Genomic DNA, 24,146 nt, shown 5'->3' on the forward strand with positions numbered 1-24,146 from the left:
CTGGTGTTGGGCATTCCATTCAAAACTGGGGCTATTAATTTCCTAGCCTTCCTGCATGTTCATGCATATATATATGTGTGTTCTCATTGCTCGCACGGTAAATGTGTTTATTGTGATCTGTATTTATATACATTAATGGCCCTGTATCCTAGTCGTGAATGCAAGATGTACTACGGGTAAAACCTTTCCCTTCTAATTTCTAGTCAAGAAAAAAGGAGAAATAAGACGTTTGCATTTATAATCTACTCTCTATTTATGTAATCAAATTATTATATATTGCTTCAGATTTTTATTCATCTTAGAATGAGTGGGGTTTGTTACTTTATTGATGTGAATACAATAGGGCACCATTAAAAAAGGTGGTAAATTAATTCCTTAAAAACTACTAGTGACTAACTCACATCCCAACCGGTTTATCAAGCTCAGCAACTAAAGGAAACAAATTGACTATAAATTCACCGACCCACATTCTTATGAGTTGATAAATTTTCCAACTATGTTCGACATGACCCCCTATTGTATTCACATCAATAGATGAGAATTACCAAGCGGCGTAATTCTTTGTGGACCCAGTGATATAGTAATTAAATGAGCCTGTAGGACCCAATACTTTGTGTTGTCAAATAAAGCACCAAGCTTTTTCATTTCACTTTCTTTTTTTCACATTTGCTCCTCCTTCTTTCTTTCTTTCCACTCATTCAGTGCTTCTTTCTTTATTTTTATTTTTTCTCCTTTCTTCGCATCTATTGCTTCTTTCTCTTCTTTTTTTCATCTCTTCACACTGATGCTTTTGTGGATTTTTGTTTGTGATTTTTTTGGTACTTTTTATGGGTTTATTTGTTTTTGTATAGGGTTCGTTTGGATAGAACTTATTGCTGAAAACTGAAAACTGAAAATTGAAAATACTGTAGCAAAATAATTTTTAAATGTGTGAATAGTATTGCGGGACCCATTTTTAATAAAAAATTACTAAAAAAATATATGAACAGTGCGCGTACAGTACGCGCACAGTGCACAGTGCACGCACTACGCATTTGTTCCCCACCGCAGCAACAAACGAAGAAAAAAAAAGAAGCAAAACGCAAAAAGGTAAACACAGAAAAAATAATCTCTATCAAAACCCTCTCTAAGTGGGTTTTGTTTGGGCTTATGCAGAGGAGGGAGAGACGGTGGCCCGACTTTTGGGCCTCTAATCTCTCTCTCTCTCTTGAAGAACTTGTTGGGGATTTTTGGGTCTTTAATCTTTCTCTTGCTTCATTTTTTGAGATCTTAACCCAGGTGAACTCTCATGTGCGGTTGTGGATGTTTCAACATCATGGGTTTGTGGGTTCTAATGGTGAGATTGGTGGGACGAGGGTTGTGTTTTGTGCGGTGGTTGGGTGCTGTGAGTTGGGTTCTTAAGGGTTGGGATCGGTGGGTTTGTGGCTTTTTTTGGGTTGCCGTGGTTGTCGGTGGTGGTAGGAGGCAAATTGGCATTTTTGGCCAAGGCCGTGGTGGTAGGAGAGGTGGAGTTGGGTTTTACACTTATCTTTTTGGAAGATGATCTTGACAGTGTGACATAGCTTGGTGTGTTTGTGAGGGAAGGAGGAGGACGAGTAGTGGTGGCTGAGTGAAGGAGGAGGAGAATTGTGACTTTTGAGTACAGTGTATTGTTATTGTTCTAACTGGTTAGCTTTTTGTGAGACCTACTATTTTTTTTTTCATATCTCTCTCTTTCTCTCTCTCACCAGCTCTCGAACCCAAGACCTGATACTCATTATAAGTAGTCAAGCCATTGAGTTGCTAAAGATTAGTATTTTTAGTAGAAAACTAAAGCTAAACACATCGGGAGCAAGTTAAGAGAAAAAGAGGGAATAAAATATGAGATATGAGAATGAGTATTGAGTTATAAAAATTAAGATATGAAGTGAGAAATGAGTGATGGAAAAACCAAACAGCCCATAATTTCTCACACTCACTCTGACATAATCTCTTCTATGAGCAATAGTTTGTGAGCCATCTGACTTCTTACTTCTTACATCTTCAATTCCAAGTGTGACTTGAATACTTTGTCTTAATGGAAGAAATGCTAATGGTCAGAGATTTTGTGTCTCCTGCACGACCATATTAACAATATAGCATTTACGCTTAATTTTTCAATGAGATACTGGGAGGCGCACGTTGAGCATATATGGAAAGGGACAAATAGCTGTGTGGACTTATTGACAAAGCGAGGTGCTTCCCAAACGGAACCGAAAGTGTTGTATGATACTTGACCCACTTTTTTGTGGCAATGTTTATATTGGAACTCCATGAGTTTTGTTTCATCTCGAGGTCGTCGCAGATAATAAAGGTCCAGTAATGTTTTGTTTAGAGTTAACGATTCCTCTCTCTGTAGTCCTATTGTAATATTTAGGTTTGTAAAACTTCTGTTTATGTAATATAAGTCTCCAGTTATATGCAAAAAAGAAAAAAGAAAAAAAAGACGTATAGTTTTGGCTAGCTATGACAGTCGTAGACATTAGGGATGGAGCTATTGTTGGACTAAGAGGCTTGCCCTATTTTTTTTTTATATAAAAAAATAGTAGTATATATATATATATATATATGTATTAATTTTAGCAATTTACTTCAATGAAATTGCACTTTGCCCCCTCAACAATGTTATTGATCTTTTTAAAGACTATAAAAAAATTTTATTAGTCTAAAATTTAAAATAAATATAACAAGCTCAAAAATTAGCTTAAATCCAAACAATACCCAAGAAGACACGCACCCAAAAAAAAAAAACCCGGCCTAATCTAATCCACAACACAAGAGTAAGACACAAAAGAAAGAGAGAAAGGGTTTAAAAAGAAAAAGACACCCAACACGCTAGACACTAAAAAGAAGAAAAAAAAAAGAAAAAAAGAAAAAGAAAACCTAAACTAAGTGGGACCTTGGACTGGGAGGCAAGGAGAGGGAGGTGCTAGGCCTGGGCAATTGGGCAATGGCAGCACAGGTTGCGCAACACAACACAACAGTAGCAGTAAAGACCAGCACCACGCCACCACCAGTCCACTGTCCTCAAATTTGGTATTATATCTAATCTCTCATCTTTTTGGGATTTGAATATGTTTGTTTGTTTAGACTCCTTAAACTAGATTGTTTAACCTAATATATTAGTCAAGTGATTACTTAGGTTAATTATTCAGATATAGGTTGAACAATAATAAATCATATTATGCATAGCAGCGAAAAAGCAAATAACATCACGATATGATAACTTAGGAAAATCGATAAAACGAACTATTTCAAGGTAAAAACTTAGGGAAGATTCGACCTAGCAATCCTCAAGGTAAAACAAATCCATTATAAGAGAATTGAAGTTTTTATAATCGAATTTAACCCTAAATATATTGCTACCTCCAGTTGTAATTTACTAACACGATCACGTGCAAGCTCTGAATCCATGAACTCCTTCTCTCCTTGGATTTTTTGCAACACAAGCACCCATGCTTGTGACTTTGAAATTCCACTCAAAGGTTTTAGATTATTAGCAAATGTTGATCTTGTATGCAACAACTTCTACAACACCGAATCTTAAGATTCTTCAAGGAATATTGTCAGTAGAAGACTTTAGAGAGCTTTGGGTACAAAAATCCTAGATCTACAATTGGAGGCACAAGATGCACTCTTTTCTATCTAAAAATCTCTAAAAACCCCATCTAGGGTTAGCTTATAATGTCCTTTTAACTATTGGAAAAAATGATCGCGATTTGGGTTTCAAATGGACAAGTTATGAGTTTTTTTTATGTTTATTGATTTTTTGTTGATATGTGACTTTCGATCGATCGAGAGGAATCGAACAGCAATCGAGAGGAATCGAGAGAACCAAATTGTATCTCACTTTTTTTCACCTTGAACTTGAGTTATTTTGTCTTGGACTTGAAAGTACACCATTCTAACTCAATGAGACTTAGTTTTTGTTATAGTTTGCCAACACTACAAACTCAAAACCTAACAGAATATCTTATCTGTCATATTTGAATCTCTAGTGCCAAAAATTACTAAAGTTTTGTTGGTAGATTAACTTGGTTTGATTATCTGAGTTGTAAAGAAAATAGAAAGAGATGTAGAGATGAGAGAACTCTCTCCACAATTTACACTCACCGAAAATAGAAGAGAGAGAGGGGGCAAAGAGCATCTAATGCTACATCTTTTTTATTTTTTGGATAAAAAAAAGGATAAAGATGGGCGATTAGTGTGGCTTCTCTACCTGGGCATGATCATAGTAGCACCTTACCCGCTCCTGGGCGAGACCCCATACTCTTAGTTTATGAGAAACTCACTTATTATTTTTGGACCGTTTGAGATGGAGATGGAATATAAGGAGCACCAATGCACAGCTAGTTGTTGAGGTTCGAACCCAAGTCTTGAGACTTGTTGGCTCGGTATCTTAATTATCAACTAGGCCACCCAAATGTTGGTAATGCTCCATCTTTTTCTCTTTCTCTCTTTAGTAAAGTTATAGTAATATTTTATTATAAAAAAATATTGTAGTAGTGACTAACACATCAACCATGTTGTGATCAATGTATTTGTTACTTGAACAATGTTAAATATGCTGTATAGGAAAGAAACAAAAAATGTAGTTTACTCAAAAAATTAATTACTTTATCATTTTCCTATAACTATGTAAAGTTGTGTAAAAATACATGATTATTACAATAATCATGTACTGGTATTATTTACTTTGTATTTAATTTTGGAATAAAGTTCAGTTTCAAAATTAGTTGTAGTCTAAGGCTATAACTTTATTCAATAAAATAAAAATTACTACATATTTTAAAAACTCAACCGTTAAATTGTATATTCTTTACGTTTATAATACACATGTCGAAATTTATGTCAATCGAATATTTACTATATTATCTATAAACTCATGTTTTACGCATAATTTTGAACTACAAAAACTTACAATTGAAACAATTTTTTTTTGGAATATAATTTAAACAATTTATTGATGACATAGCTATTGATCTTTAATTTTCTAAAATTTTTGTAAGTATGGAGGATATAAGTAGAAGGTGTAATCTAATAATGAATTTGTCAAAATTTACCTTCAATAAAAATATATTAAGGTTGTAGTTGAAGGTTACAATTAATTTTATCGTTAATATTTGTCCTTAATTTTGTATCTTAAGTATAACAAAAAAGTGTGAATGATAGTTGTTATATTTGAGTAAATTAAAACAATTAAAAATTAATATTTTTTTTTAAAAAATTGTATAAAATATATAATTTGACGTGAAATATTTAAAAATTAAATATGTAAAATAAATAAAATATTTTATATTAAAGTAAACATGAATTTTGAAAGCAAATGCTTTGGGTTGATATTTTACTATTTTCATTCGCAACTTTTTTTTTTTAATATTTAAATTTATCCCACGTACTTGAGACAAAAATAATGGGTTCTGTTCTGTACAACATTCCCACTGAGTCATAGAAAGAGAAATAGACAGACAGAGATAGAGAGAGGAAGAGACAAGAACTGATAGAAAGTGAAGAAGAGTAGGGAGAAGATTGACAGCAAAAATTCGGGTGCTAACAACTCAGCTGTCAAAAATTGCCCAGGGAAAGAATGGGCAGTAGAGAAATTCTACCGTAGAATCAGAGAGGAAGGGGAGAATTGGAGACTGGACAGCGCTCGCACTCATCTTCCTCAAACCCACTCTCACCCCATTTCGACTAAGGCAATATTTCGCACACCCACCGTTTCAGCATTCAAGATTTCAAGGTTTTTTTTTTTTTTTGAGAAATAGATAAAAATGGCATCTGGTTGTGTAGTTGATGAGGTTAGTTGCTAAGGACTTAGAGAATGTGATTTTTTTTATGTTAGTGCGTAGAAAATTAGACAAGTATTACATTAGTTGAAATTAAAGACCACAACACAATGCGTATTTGTGATTTAAAAAAAAATATTTAAGAAATGTGCATATAATTTGGCTGTATGTATAATCTTAGAATGCTTTATAACATTGCTTGTTCAATTTGTTTTTCTTTATCTTATACTAAAATCTAGGCATTTCTTTCTTGTTTATTTCCCCCATTTTCTCCTTTCATTTATGGAACAATATTTTATTTTCATTGATGTATATGTACGTTGCATATCTTGGTGATTCTTTCTTACTCTTAATTTGGCTGCTATGGTCTACTATGTGTCTATGTTTTGTGTCCTGTCTTTGAGTAATCTTAATTTGGTTGCTTTAAGTCAATAATGCGTCTATGTTTTAGTTGCTCTCAGTATGTGCATTTATGTTATTATATCTTATGCTGAGATGAGTATTATTTAAATTTGTGTAGAAAATTTCTATGTTAATTTCATGTTAAATTGTCTATTGTATTGTTGTCTTTTACATTAGAAGCTTAATAGAAAGCACGGGCATTGCTGGTGGCACTCAAACTAGTTTTTAAAGAAAGAAAAAGCGTAAGAAGAAAACCATTCATTTTGGTCACAGGATACTCTCATAATAAAGTCTCCAAAGAAATCTCCATTGTTATTTTTATTACCGATGGTGATTTTATTGTTTGCAATGGTCTGTGGCGTTTATATCTACTCAATCTGTCTCAAACAGTTAAGCATCCACACCAAAACTAAATTTCTAAAATCCAACTCATCCAATTCATTCTATGCTTTTTTTTTGGGGGGGGGGGGGTGATGAATTCATCCAAACTTGCTAATTTCTGCTTGTTTGTACATCAGGGCTGAGTGTGAACATAATCCTGTACAACTATTTACATTGTATCAATGCAGAGATCAGGAAGTGGGTGGTTTGAGGCCCTATTAAATAGTCATTTTAATGTAAGATCTAATGGGGAAATATTCTCTATTAAGGATAGGAGGAGCAATATTTCTTCAATTATACAAACTCTAGATAAAGTTTACAATTTGGATTGGTTCAGTAGTGCTTTGAAAATGCAATGCTCAGCAGCAGTTGACTTCAAGTGGATGCTTAATCAGGTAATAATGTGTTTGAATTCAGGTTAATAGATGATTCTCTTGTAGAAAGCAAACATTTCTGCTATTCACTGTTTATTTTAAATGTGAAAGCATAAGCAGCCATCATTCCACACTTAAGTCATTATAAATCATAGATAAGCGCAAGTATTCATTCATAGCCATTGGTCCAAACATCATTACTGCAGTAGGGTTTCTCAGGTTAGATTAACTGGTTGATTTATCACAATTTTAGAGTGTTAGGGTCATATTTTGTATGTGTTTGAAAATCTGAGTCAAAATGCACCTTTGATGTATTTGAGTCTTAGTTTAGCGTGTCTAGAACATCAACAAGTGGTATCTTTTGAAGACACATTCAAAACAAGTTCAAAGTCTGCTCAATCAGTGCTGCAATTGCTGTCTGGGCTAATTGCTTGATAGCAGCCGATCTATTGAGATCACTTAACCTCGACAACAAGCTCAATAGAAGACCAATCGATCGAGCTTTGTATAAACAGGATTCCAATTCTGTTTCAGATGATGTGGCAACCTTGGAATTCTTGCACTAGGATTTCAGGACAACTTAAATACTATTTTTTAGGGTTGTCATCATACACAGCACAGACACACATCATTGAGAAATTTCTGCGCGCCTAGGCTATTGTACCGAGCTACTTCTGGTTCATTGTTGAAGCGTCTTGCTGCAAAGAACTTTGCACAAGTCAACTAAAATAATCCAGAATTCCTGTAGGGGAGTCACGTCAATAGGAGATTTGTGCAACTATTTGCTATGTCGAAGAAAATCTGTGCTAACCAAAGAAGTCTACTATCAATCAAAATCCATTTGGATGGAGCTGAGCTAGGTTCAATAGGCTCTATAGTTTGCAGGTACTTGGGATTGGGTAATCTCTGTACTTGTATCTCTAGTTTTGATTAGTTGATTATTCAGGAGTGGTGACTTATATAATCGTCTGTTAGGGTTTTTCTTGCAAAAGTTTTCCCCATTGTAACCATATCGCTTGACAAATTTATTTTCTGCTGCACTTAGTTTTTGCGATATGGTTGTGCCCGTCACATTGTAATTGAACTTTACATGAAATTGGACTAATTAATCAACTTGGATAATTGATTTATTCATTGGGATCAAATTACAACCCAACACAAAGTTTCTTGTTTTCCAATTTTAATGATGTATTGTATCTATTATAGTCTCTACACTCCGAACTGTCTAACAGAAAATAATATGAATCTGTGTAACCTATTGCTCCCAAGAATTTTTGGGGGAAAAGTCATTTCTCATCCCGACACTTTTGATTAATTAATTATTTATACTTCAAAATTCTCAATCAATTAACTGCCTGATTGGGCTTACATCTGTAATGAAAATACACCAATTTAAAATTTGAAAGTTCAAATAGCGTATAAAACACCAATGAACGTTGAGACCCTCAATTTTAAAATTACCAACACAAACTTATACACAAACAATATATGTATGGAATGATGAATATAAGCTAAACCCAAATTGGTAAAACACTCTAAACCATAATTAATCACAAACACAGCAGCAATTAAAAGGTAAAGAGTAAGGGAAGAGAGATGCAAACACAAGGATAATATGGTGATGTGTTATCGAAAAGGAAACCGAAGAACTCGGCGAAAAACCTCTCCACCGCCCTCCAAGTGGTAAATGATCCACTAGAAAATCAGTTGGGATACATGAATAGCAATAAACCCTCCAAGCCTAATCTACAGGACGCATCTAAGGCCTCCAAGCTTCTTGCTCCAACAGGATTACGCCGAGCCTTGTCTTTTCTAGGTTACCAGATCTTGCAATAAGCCCATATTGCATCCGCTATCCTTGGCATATTCCAATGCTTCCCAAGCTCCAAAAAAACTCAACACTCTAAATGGGTGTGGGTAGTGTTTGGGTACAAGTCTCCTCTCAATGGGTATAACAATGGGAGAGGGGATGAGAAAAGACTACAAAGATTTCTCTCTAAGAATGAGTAGCTCTCTCTAATAGGGTGGGTGTATTGTAGAAACCTCTCTTAGGGATTTTCTCTCAATAGGCTTCTTTTTCAGTGCATTACATTTCATGGATATAAGGGTATTTATAGTAGGGTATGAGATAAAATGTGAAAAGTCAGTTTTCAGCAACACAGGGCATTCTGGCTACTCGGCCTCGCGACTAGAATGAGTCCTGAGTTTGAGTTGCGAGTTAACTGCCAGGCCAGACTGTAATTTTTGTCCTGTAGTGCTCCAGCTGTCGTGACCCTTTAGCTTCTTGCATGCTTCACACGTGTGGCACTTTGGCAACTTGCTAGTCGCGAGATCCAGTCGCAAGACTCCTCTTGAATGCAACACAACTTGAGTTTTTTCACACTTTTTCACACACAACCCTTACATTATTCCCACCTAAATACAGGGTTTCTACATGCTGAATTACAAGCAAATTTGGCACGGAATAAAGCCAACACATGGTTGATTAAATTCAACCTTACAAAATTATTAGCTACAATTATTCTCCACTAAGTTGTACAATGACTACATTTATCTTGGTGCAAGATTTGAATCGAAAACCTATTCCAATCCACCCCTCAGCCTATTTATAACCCAGTGGAGCAATTTTGAAAAGATTTAGTTGCACAAAATTGGTAGGGATGAAATTTTCAATTCCTTAATGACTCGCGTATGCGTTTGCAATAATTGGAGCTGGGTCACCTTGCCTCATATTCTTTGAACTTCAAAATGAGAAAGACTCTTTTGGTCATGGTTTTTAAATATTTTATGAAGGTTATGCATGTAAATCAATGAATCTCTATTGCACTAATTACCATTGGATTGGAGAAATTTTTTTAGTATTATGATGTAGAATTCTTGTGGCTGTCATGTATTCACAAGCTTTCTAAATTTGTTCTTTGAGATGCTAGTGCAAGTTGCAGGGTGCAGCTTCTAGTTTTTCCCTAGCTCAAGAGTATAGAACTCAGAAGGCATTATTGGGAGAGTTAGGGTCTCTAGGTTGGATTATAATGGAGCATTGGGTAGTAAGAGATTTATTTAGAAGGTGGCAAAATGGTTCTTCCATCCTTCAGCTCAGAAAATCTTACTGATAGCTAGGTCCTCTAATATGCACTTTTTAAAGATTTTGAGAAACATGTAGGCATATATGAAATTTTAAGGAGCATGGTTGGAAACTCTGGCGTCTACAAGACTTAGATGCTGCGTTGCTTTGAAAATGTAGTAACATTGAGCATTTATACAGCATGAAGAAATGTAATGAGAACATTGGAGTATCTTTACTTCCTTGCTTTAATAGTATGTTTTTGCCAATCCATGTTCAATTAGGAACAGTGATCATCATCCTCCAAAATTGAGTTATCAGCACATGGTTTACAACAAATTATCAGTATACATTACATGGACTTATTTTCTCTTCTTTTGAACTAAGGTCAAACAGGAGGGATTGAACCCCGTATATTACCCCCACAAAGGGGGGCAGCATGCCAATAGGCCAGAAGGTCATTGGACTTACCATGTGTTAATTACATATAATAGCATTCTTACCTGAGTGACAGTAGATTTTGCTGATTGCTTTATTGATATGGTCTGGAACAATTTTCTTTGAGTATTGCTGCCAGTACATTTTCAACTTCATTATCCATGGACAGCAGATGTACATGTAGTGGAAGTTGTTTTACTCCAAAAGCTACTTGATCAATTAAGGATATGCCGTGTTCTTGGAAGCTATTGAGTAGCGTTATCCTTCACTCATATGGTAACTTCATACTGGAATACCGTAGGACATTTTATGAACCTACTTCTCCTTGAACATAGTGTACTAAATAGCAGTAGATGGAGTAATTGAACATGTGAATCTGTTTTATATTTGTATCATCAGTGTCTCTGCAATTCTGGCTATGGTAATATTTTGTGAGATGCAGGGATATTAAGGGGGCTGCTGTTTAGGCTTAGAATTGATTAAGGGAAATGAGAGTTGCTTAGATCAAGGAACAAGGTGTGACAAAATCTTCTTAAGAGAAATTCATCTCTTGAAAATAGCACTAGCCTAATCTGTGTAAATATATTCAAAAACTGATCTCAAAGTAGCTACAATCTGGTACTTATACTAGTTGTTTGGCATTGACAGCCTTCTAGATTCTTGACAAGTGTCTAAATCTTGTTGGTCAATGCTTAAGCAACCATCTAACTAACTAATTAGTTACAAGAGGATTGGGATGCAACTACTTGAAATGCCCTGCATCAGGACTCTCCCTCTTAAGAAGCACTTGACCTCCAGTGCTCTTATTTGCCACTAGATTTGTATGAAGTTCTAGCCTTCTAGAATGATACTATTGCCTTGTGTAATGAATTTGCTGCTGTCGCTGCATGTCAAAGGCTACTGCTTTGGTACAGCGAATTCCCACAAAAGTGAACCAACCTTCATTTTGACCATAGTCTTGGGGCTTACTTGGCCCTTGTTTAGTTGCAAATAGTAGGGCTGTACCATCTTGTACATAATGTGTGTGCTACACCTTCTACCATGGATGGTTTGCCTATCATGTTGACATGGTCTTCCACCCGCAAGTAAGGGATGACAAACATTCATGGTCTTCCCATCATTAAGAACACAATCTTGAAAGCTATTGATTCGTAAGAACCCTAAGCACCCTCTTGAGGCTCTAACTTCACCTCCTTTTATATTAGCATCTATTCCTTCTTTCACTAGTCAATCATACATGGGTTCTTGAATGCATTCCTCCTCTTTATTGTTTTCAATCGGCAATATGCTATCACTCACTTCTTCATTTTGATCATACACAGGTGCATTCATTAGCATATCTTGCTTGGGTGCTTGCAAGGTATTATCAAGGATCAAAGTTATGGATGATCTTGAACTCATAGCTTTTTAATTAATGTTGGCTGGTATACTTTCAAAGAACAAAACTTCAATAAACTCCACAACGCTGATTACTGATCTGGAGGACATGGAGGTGACAATAGCCAAGGCTTTAGAATACTGCAATAACACTTGGCACATCATTCTGAACTATGGGGATCTTATTATGAACCGCACTGTAAGGACTTGTTCATAAGAACTAAGAGAAATCTACTTCATATGAAAAACGCATAATCCATTCATCTCATAATTTCTAAAAGATGCTATATAATACCAAAACCATAATGCTATAAATATTTGTTTCTTACATTCTCAGTGTAAAGTTGTCTTTAATTATGCCTCTTCTTGTTCTAGGTGGTCCATATTCTCCATGTTTCTTGCAGAAACTAAAAGATGTTCAAGATTCTTAAAGCTTCCACAGATGGTATTGACAAGCTGGCAAATTAAAATACACAAATGGCCATTGTCGGACAACTGGGAAGATGTTTACAAGACGCTTACAGGCTACAGCAACAGCTTATGAGAGTTTTCTCCATGCAGAATATTGGACAAAGTCCGCTAACTTTTGGAATGGTGTATATACCAACTTAACTAATTCTTATAACATAAGCTGACAGGATACCAGCTCTGAATGAAAAACTAAATTTGTGATTGAATGAAAAATCTGTTATTGATTGAACTGATCTGTACACATATATAGAGTCTGTAACTAACTTACTTTGCACGTGTGAACACAACTAACAAGCTTAACTGACAAACACACGTGAGCCACTAACCTATTTACTAATTATATACAAAAAAAACTACAAGTAGTTTACAGACCATTACAAACCAGTGCTAACTATACTACAAGGGTACTTTGTCGTTTAGATGTATCTGTACATTTCTTGGTTTTCTTCAACTGTGAACTATTTGATTCAGTTACCAAACAATCATCCAACTCTTCAACCTTCATATCTGATGCTTTGACACTTGCTGTGATATCATCAGTGTCTTGCTTGGTCTGATGCACACGGGTGCTCCTGATGCACTACCTGTTGCATTGTGTTGCAGCTTGAGCTGCACTAGTGCAGCAGCTGATGCACCTACAACAGAGCTAGTTTCCACATTATGCCTTTGATACCCTGATTGAAAAGTTTCGGCTGTAACACCACCATGGAGTTTTGATGCTTGTTTCTTTCAAAGTCTAAATCAACACTCCGTTGACGAGTATATTCCTTTTCATCATTTTCTTGTTGGTCATACAGACGCCATGTACATGTGAACTAATCAGTCTGACTGATCAGCAACTGTTTATAAAGTGCAGGTAGCTCTGCGTTTTCTGGTTTGTGTTGTTTGTACTTTGTAGTCTAGTAACTAGTGTCATTGCTTGATAGTTACATACTTACATGGTGCGGTAAATGTTGTCATGGTTTAACTGGTTGCTTACTGGACTATGGACAGGAGCTCTAATTGTTTATGTTTTGAAGTTCATATTAACTTTCGGGCTTTATAAAAAGCATTTGACTTTGGTCCAAATAATGGCGGAGATAGATTTTTTATTTCAGGGACTGAGTTAAATAATAATAATAAAAAATCCCCAGATCTGGTTAATTAAAATTATCTACCTGATTGATGGACATTAAAAAAAAAAAAAAATTTTAATAGTTACAATGGAGAGGGAGAATTTTAAAAAATAAAATTATCTTGCTTGAAAACTGTAGGAGATGTTAACAGTTGAGTTACAAAACTCTAGGTCAGATTCATGGACATAATAAGACAAAATATATCTTTGGTAATGGTACAGTTTTTTTATTTTCAATTTTTTTTTAGAATAAAAATAAGAAATAGTTTCCTTTTGTTTTTAAAGTTAGAAACATGATGTCTTTTTAATAGGAAATAAATTAAAAAAAAATGATATCTCAAGAAAAAAAATGTAGCTTTCTTATCCTAGAAGCAAAATAATTATTTGTGAAATTTATTTCATAATTTCATAAAAGAGTTTGTCACCATCATCTCCACCAAGAACATAGTCTTGAAGTGCGTCGAAGCCGTGGAGATTGAGAACCGAAGGTTGAGAATGGGATTTGAGGAATTGAAGATGAAACTAGGAGATTGAGAACTGAGGGTTGAGAATGGAATTGGAGGAGTTGAAGATGAAACTTGAGAATGAGAGGAAATAAAGCGAGAAGAATATGTAGCCAATGCTAGTCAAAATCTTAGACTTGAGCAAGACATTGAATTACAACAAAGAGGATTTGATTCTAGAACGAGCTATGGTCTTGACAAAGGTTCCAAGGCCTAATGAAGGTGTTTGTGAAATCCAATCTCAAAAGAACTTGAAAAAGCCAATCAAGTGTGTGAACGATGTTGATTCGAACTTCAAGAACCAGAAACTTAACAAAACAAATTCAAAGAAAGAGGAAATTGAAAATGAGAGGTGAAGGCATTCTAAGAGTAACTTAGAGGAACTCACAAAGTCTACACTCTTCATCCTAAGATCTAGACCTCCAATCTCAAATGCTAGTAATCATGGATTTTCGAGTTTGATGAGAAAGTAAAAATAGATAATGCCTTCTTGTTTAAGAGAAAGAGAAGGGAAAAAAAAAAAACTAAATTATGTTTTGTTGTCAATGTGGTTTGAACTAGAGCATGAGTTCATTAAAAGTGTGTCTTTTCTAGACTGTTTTCTTCTTTAGTTTTATTGGTTTTTAAAAACCAAAAACTGAAAATAATTTTTGAGATTTAGAAATAATTTTTGTTTTTATTGTTTGAGTTACCAAACAAATTTTCTTACATAAAAAATAGGGACTTGTTTTTAAGAACAAAAAATTGGAAAGAAAAAGAAAAAGAAAAAAAAAAAAAACTAATTACCAATGACGAGGTGTCTATACTCTTAATGTCACATCAATTTATTGTGATGATCAAAGCATCATTTAGATCCCTTATAACGAAATCTTCTATGAACGGATAAAACATATTAAGATTGATCAACATTTTATTTATCATCATCTTCTTTATGGACTTCTCCATCTTTGCTCTATCTCTTTTGAGAATTAGGTCTCTGATATTTTTATTATGTCTCTCCCTCCTTATTGTTTATATCTACTTGCCCGACTTAGACTTAATATATTGATTTTCAAGGTATTGTTAAGTATAGATTAGAACCAATTAGGCCTAAACGTGTTGTAAAGTATAAACCTATTTTTGCAGGTAAAGTATTCTAGTCCTAATAGGATTAGATTTTACTCCCTATAAATTTGTTTTATTGTACACTTTCACATTAAAAATGCAACTTATTTCGCTCCCTTTTTTTCACATATCCCTAGAGTGGAATTTATATATCCCCACTTTTTTTTCTTTTCATTTCATTTGGGGTTAGGTATAGTAGCTCAATTTAAAGTATAGTTAGGTAAATGAACTGAATCATCTAAAATCTAAGAAAGCATTGGGCCGAACTCAAGGATTGGGCATATACAGATATGCTTAATATTCAAAGCAAGATACCATCCCGATGGGTCCAACTTATATGACTCACCTATTGTGAGTGAAGTATGTGGGTTATGGCCCAAATATTAGTTTAGTGCCATGCGAGCCATGAGAGGTCTTTAATTAACATGTTATATATAGAACACAATTTAACTTTTTTTTTTTTTTTTTTTTGTTGAGAATCACTACAATTTAAATTTTGAGAATCACCACATGGTCAAATATAATTTTGATCCTTAAACTATGTGTTAGGTTTTGATTTCATCGATGAATTATCAGTTCAATTTAGAACTTCAAAATTTTAAAGCCTCGTGCCATTATGTAGTTTAGGTTTAAAATTCTTAAATAGCATCTTCAGGCCATCTTCAATGATTTTTTTTTTTGGGGGTAATTATTTGATGTGTGTGAAACAAGAGACTACATATACCTAAAATAATAGTTAAATAGCTTGAAAAACTCTGAATTCTCACGTTACCCTCCAAAAAGAAAATTAAGTGAGAAGGGTCAAATCTAATTACATTAATTGGAAGTTTTTTTTTTGGTTTGTTTTAATAGTCTGGCTTGTGTTATATATCCAAGCTACAAGATTATTATTATTATTATTTTTTATCTTGCCATTAATATTTTTGTGATTTTTTAGAGACAGAAAAAAAAAACACACACACATGACATGACATGCTGGCTTCATAAAATCAATGTTTAGGGAACATATATGATTTCTATTTATTTTATTTTTTGGATATTAAATTCATGTGTACGCATATATTTTGATTTTATGAGATCAATATGTGACGTAATATGTAGAAAATGATTCTCTTGATCATTTGGAATGCATCTATTTCTTGGTACTGATCACTCCGAAATTATATTTTAACCTTGTAATAAATCACTCACTTTGGTATTAAAAAAAAACCATCTCTTTATCATAATATGACACTTATCAACTCTGTTATATATAGTTACTCACAAGTAAATTTTTTCACCAACTCATCAATCAAGTATAGGGAAAGAATTAAATCCTTTCGGGGGCACCCAGATGATGAATTCAATTGATATGAAAGATGTATCATAAATACGAAGGTCCAAAATTCAATATATTACATTATTAATTTATGAGATTTTTAACTTTTAAAGTATCTCATGGGTAAAAAGTAGAATAGTCTAACTAAATTAAGGTTGAGATTCATTATATAAAAATTAATAGTTATATATATAGAGGAGGAATGAAAAGAAAAGAACAATCATAGAAAATAATTAATAAATAAATCCCTTAAAAAATTGAACATATGCCAAAGGGTTGAGATTCTCTTGAATCTCCACTCCTTTTTCTTTCTCACAACCATCCATTGGGGGTTATATAGTTGGCTGGTTAGAACTTAGAATATAATTTAATTTAAAGTTTAGAATTAGGGATGACAATTTTGCTATGCTCTGCTTTGCCCTGCTTAACTTGCCCCTCCCTGTTTCGCCCTACGCGGGTTTTCCCCGCCCCATAAAGGTGATGGGGCGGGAATGTGGCAAGATTTTAGCTCTTCACCACGGGGCGGGATGGAGATGAGTTTAGACTTTTTAGACCCACCCTGCCCCGCCCCTACCTGCCTACGTTGCTAAATGTTATAATTGTAAATTTTTTATACCCTAAAACCCTACTATTTAAATAACATATTAATATTAGCTTATTTTATTCTATCCAATATGGTTTTCTAAAAAATCTATGAGATTTTTTTTTTTTTTTTTTTTTTTTTTTTTTTTTTTTTGATTGTCTTGTTAAATGCTTGGATATATTATTCAATTTTTTCTAAAAATTGATTTGATTTGATGGGATAAATTTAGTTGTAATTTCAAGTATATTTTTATTAATGAAATAGGTTTCATTAAAAAAAAAAATTATACTAATTGTAGGGCAAATTAACAAAAAGTAAAGTTTTACGGGGTAGGACAGGACTTCACGGGGCCTCAAGGGGTGGGGATGGGGTGAGAGTTTTCCCGGTCATGCGGGGCGGGGCGGGGCAGGAATGAGGCAAGACAAAACCATGCGGGGCAGGAACAAAGATCCCATCCTTCAGCCCCACCTCGCCCCTTTGCCATCCCTATTTAGAATTGAATACGGTCAAGCTACTATGAAAAAAATTCTGGTTTCTCTGATCTAAGGGTACGGTTGAGGTTTAACTTTTTCTTCCTTTTTTAAGAAAGTCGACTGGTATGAAAATTTTAAAATTTATTCATTCAGAGCATAGCCTTTTACAACGATAATTTTATGGTAAAACTCTAAATTCATCCTAACCTCCATTAATTAAAAAATGCTATAGAACTTGGTGTTCGTTTTGCAAAGATTATTTTTGCCAACTAATTTTATCATTCAACTTATTTTTGCTAATATTTACTAGACTCACTGCATTTTTTGGTACTATTTATGGGTCTCACTGTACTATTTGAGCTAACTTTTATCTTTATTTACAATATTTTTAGCAAAAATTTTTCAATTTCAACAAAATAAGTAGATCCCAAACGGACGGGGTGGCTTGATACCTTAAGGGGCCTATGGTGAAAAATGAATTGAGGCATTTTATATATATTTAAAAATGACTTTTTAAAAAAATAATCTAAATATTTCTTAAACTCTATTCTCTTGTTAGATGCAAAATTACTAATTAATATGAACCACCTAGAATAGTTTTTTTAAGAATGTCTGTAGACGCAAAAAAATTGACAAAACATTTCATACTTGTTGACGTGGTAGATTAATAATGGTAAGTAAAAAAAAGTGATGTTAGTGGTGGACCCAGATGAGAATTAGTAAAAATTTGTCAACTTATTTGTTGTGAAAAATCTTGTGAAATTTTTTGTGTATTACTCTTTTTTTTTTAGAAGTGCTAAATTCATAACATTTTCACAACAAATTTTAGGTTTTAAGTTGTTACTAGTTCTAATTTGAACCTACCATTGAAATTATTTTTTTAACCACCAATAACAACCAGTAACATCCTTCTACTTAGAATTTATTGTGAAAGTATTGTGAAAAATATTGTGAACGTAAAATTTATTTTTGGTAAAAAAATACTATTTATTTATTGACTAATATTTGAGCTTAATTAATAATATTAAAAAAAAAAAAAAAAATCTATTAGTTAAAATTAGGATGTCTTTTTTTACCCGGGGCCTTAGGGAATGGCCTCTCTTACTTATATACTAGAGCTGGCTGTGCAGACGGATCTTAGAAGAGAAAACAAAACAAAAGCTAAGAACGTTTATTTATAAATAAACTAACAAAGACGGCTAGAGGGGAAAGAATCACGCGGGGACTAAGTTAATATTCAGGCCACCTATAATAGTTTATTTTAATAAGCTTCTTAGGGTTTGGCTTTTGTATGGTACATAGGAATTACTTTTGGACTGTCATGTATCAGTTCAGTTGGGTCCGCTGGTGTGATGAGTTCTGCACTTTGTGTCTGCACATGCTTCCCTCTAGTGAAGGTCGGTTCTTTCTACAAATAAGAGGTGGGATAGATCATAGAAATCGAGCTGAAGATTTGTGAAATAAAAGTTTTTATATACAAGAGTAGTAAGAGAGCTCATTTTAAACTATATCGTGCCCCAAATCCAAAAGAGTCTAAGCATGAGAAAAAAGACCATCCAAAGAAATTGGGATTTGAGGCGTGACAAAAACAAAGAGAAAGTATTACATGATACTGGAGACGAATTCAATAATCTTGGGCAAATATTCTAAGGTCGAAAGTGACTCTTCCACTCTTTGAAGGGTTAGTTTTATATGCCCATGTGCCGACTGAAAACTGAAAAGTCATACGATCGAAGAGGGAGAGCCAAATAAATATTTTTATAGTATACTTCCAGCAGCTAGATTGGGAGTCAAAAGGCTGCAAAGTACAAAAATAATGGGGTTCATCAGAGTTCGGAGGCATGGATGGAAAGCCGACCTTGTTGTCTCACTAAAAATCTTAAAGTTTTGCTTGAAACATGAACATTTCTTTTTGGTTGAAAACCAGAATAGTGGGGACTAACACCCAACTTGCCCTCTACATAATTTTTAGTGGTTTTATATGTATTTTTTAATAAATGCCCAAGAGTATAAATTAAGGTATTCTATTTGAAAAATGATGGTACAAAAATGTAGAAAATAAGTTAAAATAATATTACCATGCATAACTTTGATCTTATTATTAAACAAGCCTTCAAAACAATATTTTGCTCACAGCAGGTTATATTGTATATTTTTTTAAATATATATTTTTTATATAAATAAGAGAAATTGACCTTAAAAACCAAACAACATAAAAAGGATGGGCGTCACTTGACTATAAAAACACTGGCTCAATTGCTTTAATAATCATTACTTTATTTATAGAGTAGTAAAACCCTATAATAATGATATCCATGAGAATTCTCCTTCATGTAGTGCTGCTCTGTAATACACTTTTTTTTTGCCAAACGCTCTGCACTACACTTGCTATTGTTAAAATGAGTGTGCACATCAATGAACGGTTTGCATGGGGCCATGCAAACTTTTGACAGCGTATCCTAACCTAAGCTGTGCAATATACAATCAAGCAATAGGAGAGAAAGAATTGAAAATTTCATTAATTATAACTAAAAAAACTTCGCCCACTGATATGGAAATGCCAACTAGGACCCTCACGGCTTTATAAATACACCCACAGATGGAAGAGTTTATGCAACACATGCTTAGTTGGGTCAAGCTCTAAGAAATTTGCTAGCTTACTTAGCTGATTCTAAAACACTAAGCAAGTTACTTGGCTAGCTGTTTTGAACTCAAGGAAACTTGTTTGCTTGCTTGCTTAGCTGATTTAATTAAAACTCTCTATCCTTCTCCTCTCTCAAGTTTCGACCAAAATGGCCCAAAGCAAGTTAATCTCTGCTTTTCTTTTCCTAGTTTTCATTCTCTCCCAACAAATTCAGTCCATCGAGGGAAGGCATTTGCTTGAAGGGGAGAAGAGTATCGAATCCAAAACCATCCAAGCTCAAACTAAAATCGGTGAAACAGAAACTATCAAACACGGCAGTGTGTTGCATGGTGATGACAAATCAAACGAAGAGATTACTAGCGTGTCTCCGCCAACTGTCAATGTATCTCAGCCAGCTCCTCCTCCAAACCGTGGCGTCGACGACTTCAGACCCACCACTCCAGGTCACAGCCCCGGTGTTGGGCATTCCATTCAAAACTAGGGCTATCGATTTCCTAGCCTTCCTGCATGTCCATATATATATATATATATATATATATATATATATATATATATATATATATGTATGTATGTATGTGTGTGTGTTCTCATTGCTCGCACAGTAAATTTGTTTATTATCTGTATTTGTGTGTTAATGGCCTTGGATCCTAGTAGTTTATGTTCAATTAGTCGTGAATGCAAGATGTACTACGGGTTAAACTTTTCCCTACTAATTGCTAGTAAAAAAAAGTAGTAAGACGTTTGTATTTATAATCTACTCTCTATTTATGTAATCAAATTATTATATATTGCTTCGGATTTTTATTCATCTTAGAATGAGTGGGGTTTGTTACTTTATTGATGTGAATAGAATAGAGCACCATTAAAAAATGTGGTAAATTAATTCCTTAGAAACTACTCGCGACTAACTCACATCCAAACCGGTTTACCCAAACTCAGCAGCTAAAGGAAACAAATTGACTATAAACTCACCGACCCACATTCATATAACTTAAAAACAAATTGACTATAAACTAACCGACCCACATTCATATGACTTATTAAGTTGATAGATTTTCCAACTATGTTCGACATGACCCCATATAGCTAGGGAGAATCACCAAGCGTCCCTTGTGTGTGATTCTTTGTGGAATCACTCTTCTTAAAGCAACCATGTACGTTGTAGTTGAGAGCACCTACCATGGTAGCTAATCAATTACTCTTTGACAGCTGCCATGATCTATCACAGAATTTGCACATTTACCTCACAGTTTTCACCTTAAAGGACCGTTTGGTAATGTTGTTCTAGTAATATTGTTTGTATTTTTTAGAAATATGTATAGGTGAAAAAGTGTGAAAATATATGTAATGTTGTTTAAAAATTGAAAAATATTGCTTAAACTACTATACCAAATGGCCCCTAAGATCCTCTCTAATATTTTAATGGTAAAATTTTAAGTAAAAGGTAAAGACTCAATTTCACCTCTAGAGTTTTATTTATTAAATTTAAGAGTGTGTATATATTTTTTTTGAAAGTCAGAGTGTGTATATATAGTGCTATATCATTACAATTTCAAATGACTTGATATATATATTTCTAGATTTATAATATTTATTCTGAATTATTAACTGAGAATATTTTTCATGGAGAATGTACAAAATCTTGTCATAGAAGAAATCCAAGGATTCCATTTTTTAAAATTTTAACGTTTTTAATAAGGAAAGCCTTGAACTTACTGTAGACTGGCCGTAGTCCTGCGACATACCTTCATAAACTGATAATGGTCACTCTTCATTCATATACTACTTTCTTTGGTTAGACTTTAGATATATATGTCATGTAAAGACCACTACTTGTTTGCCCTTTCTTATTTGTTAGTCTAATTTAGAGTGCAGTTTCAGCAGTTATATATATAAATTGGTTTTTATTAGTGTGCACGTATATTTGTCATTAATTTCTACCTTCTAATTCAAATCATGGACTGCTGTTATTTTAAAAGCAAAATTTGCCAAGGTCTCCGGCCAGTTTATATAAAGTCAAGTGCAGCTAGATAATCACTACCAGAGAAATCTCTCTCTCTCTCTCTCTCTCTCTCTCTCTCTCATATATTATTCTTTACCAAGACACTGTGATAACTACCAAACATGCTTTCCTTCACACCTTGCAAAACCTTTCTATTGCATGAAGCAAATTTAAGGTTTCATACATGCATCTAACTCTCTCAACCTGGACCCAGTGATAAAGTTTCTCACACTCGCTATGACATTGTCTCTTCTATGAGCCAATAGTTCGTAAGCCATCTGACTTCTTACTTCTTACATCGTCAATTCCGTGTGTGACTTGAATACTTTGTCTTAATGGAAGAAATGCTAATGGTCAGAGATTTTGTGTCTCCTGCACGACCGTATTAACAATATAGCATTTACGCTTAATTTTTCAATGAGGTACTTGATAGATACATCGAGCTGTTATGGAAACAAGACGTATAGCTTTGGCTATCTATGACAGTCGTGGACACAAAAAGTAGTATGGGTGCAACAAACCTAGTCGTAGTGAATGATTATAGAAGATCTCTTGGGTCGTCAAGATTCAAATATACCACGAAGATTCCTTCTTTTTCCGCCATTATCACACTATCGCACAACAACCATTGCACGTTCTTTGTTGCATTTTATAAAAATAGCTAGTAACCACTAAGGGTCCACGAACGCTAATGCTCAATCTCGTGCACTACAGCCTAGCCCAACAGAGAATCAATTTCCCTTTATTCCTATGAGTCTGTAGTACTATAAAACATAAAATGATTATCACTGTATTTTAAATGTTAACTGCAGTGCGAAAAAAGCTTCCCTGGTACCAGGAGCCATGCCACGCAGCAACTTTCTGCAGCATTTTCTATTTTCAATTCTATTCTAAATGGAGTGGGGTTAAGGCAAAGCACTTTGGGAGTCACCATCATTGCTTTGATTTGACTTATTCAAAAAAAAATTAGCAGTAATAACAGATTATTTTGTGACAAAGGAAAGTGGTCGGGCCTCCTTTGAGTTTGGTGGCTGTGGTGCGTTTGATTTGACTTTTTTTTTTGTTCTAGACCATGATTTCCTAATTAAACAACTGCAATTACACAGTTCGAAAAAGGTACGGATCCATTGACGTGAAGAGTTGATGAATCTTTCCTAAACATCCAACGACTCATTGAAAGGCCTTGACGATAAAAAGTGTACACTGGCCGACTGATTTAATAAACAAATTTTTGTTTTTTTTTGGGTGCAAATTTATGTCTTTTTTTTTAGTTTTTTAAATTGTGGAGCCAACTTTATAAAGAGAAAAAAATTATTAAAATAAACTATGGAACTATTTTTATGTACTTTTTTTTATCTAATTTTTTTTATTAAGTGTAACTCACATTAGAGAAACCTTAACAAGTACTGTAAGCACTATAATTGTTAGTATTTTTCTTACTTTATTTATGAAGTAGTGAGACACTATAATATTGGTATACATGAGAATTCTCCTATACTACACTACTTTGTGTTACACTTAGAGCATTTTTATCAAAACTTTTAAAAAATTTAGCATTTAGCATCTAAAAATCTAACTTTATAACATTTAACATATCATTTTATAATATCCCTAACATCAAAACTTTTACTTTTTTTTACCATTTCATTTAAATATTTTTTCTTTATTATTTTTTATTCTTCCTCTATGTCTCTCTCCCTCTCCCTCTGCCTCTCCCTCTGTCTCTCTCCCACAGCAGAAAAAATATTAAAAATTATAATATCTTGCTACAGTGCACTCTAAAAAATGAGATCTCACTATAACAAGATGTCAAATTTTTTAGCATATGACATCTTTAATAGAGCAAATTTTTGTGGTTATAAATGCTAAAAATATCATTTTAGCATTTATAATACTCTTGATGAGAATTATCTTAATATTGTTAGAGCATGCTTATCAAACATTCTAAAAAATTTAGCATTTACCCTCTCAAAACCCAATTTAATAACATATAACACACCATTTTACAATCTTTCTTCCATCAAAACTTCTAATTTTTTTAACACTTCATTTAAATATTCTTTCCTTATCATTTTTTATTCTTTTTTATTCATC

The 24,146-nt window shown here is 33.8% G+C and overlaps 1 protein-coding gene and 1 long non-coding RNA gene across 2 annotated transcripts in view; both read left to right on the forward strand.

The window, feature by feature from the left end:
• Window positions 1–24,146, forward strand: part of LOC142625392 (uncharacterized) — an 87,782-nt gene that overhangs the window by 2,159 nt on the left and 61,477 nt on the right. Inside the window, 2 exon segments of the mRNA XM_075799061.1 lie at window positions 5,523–5,761; window positions 6,865–6,985. Of these exon segments, the coding sequence (XP_075655176.1) occupies window positions 5,523–5,761; window positions 6,865–6,985 (360 nt within the window).
• LOC142623308 (uncharacterized) lies at window positions 8,123–12,540 on the forward strand. The gene is made up of 2 exons (XR_012842104.1): window positions 8,123–12,039; window positions 12,216–12,540. It is a non-coding gene; the product is annotated as an uncharacterized LOC142623308 (long non-coding RNA).

This window comes from Castanea sativa, chromosome 2 (genome assembly GCF_040712315.1).
Source record: "Castanea sativa cultivar Marrone di Chiusa Pesio chromosome 2, ASM4071231v1".
Taxonomy (NCBI): domain Eukaryota; kingdom Viridiplantae; phylum Streptophyta; class Magnoliopsida; order Fagales; family Fagaceae; genus Castanea; species Castanea sativa.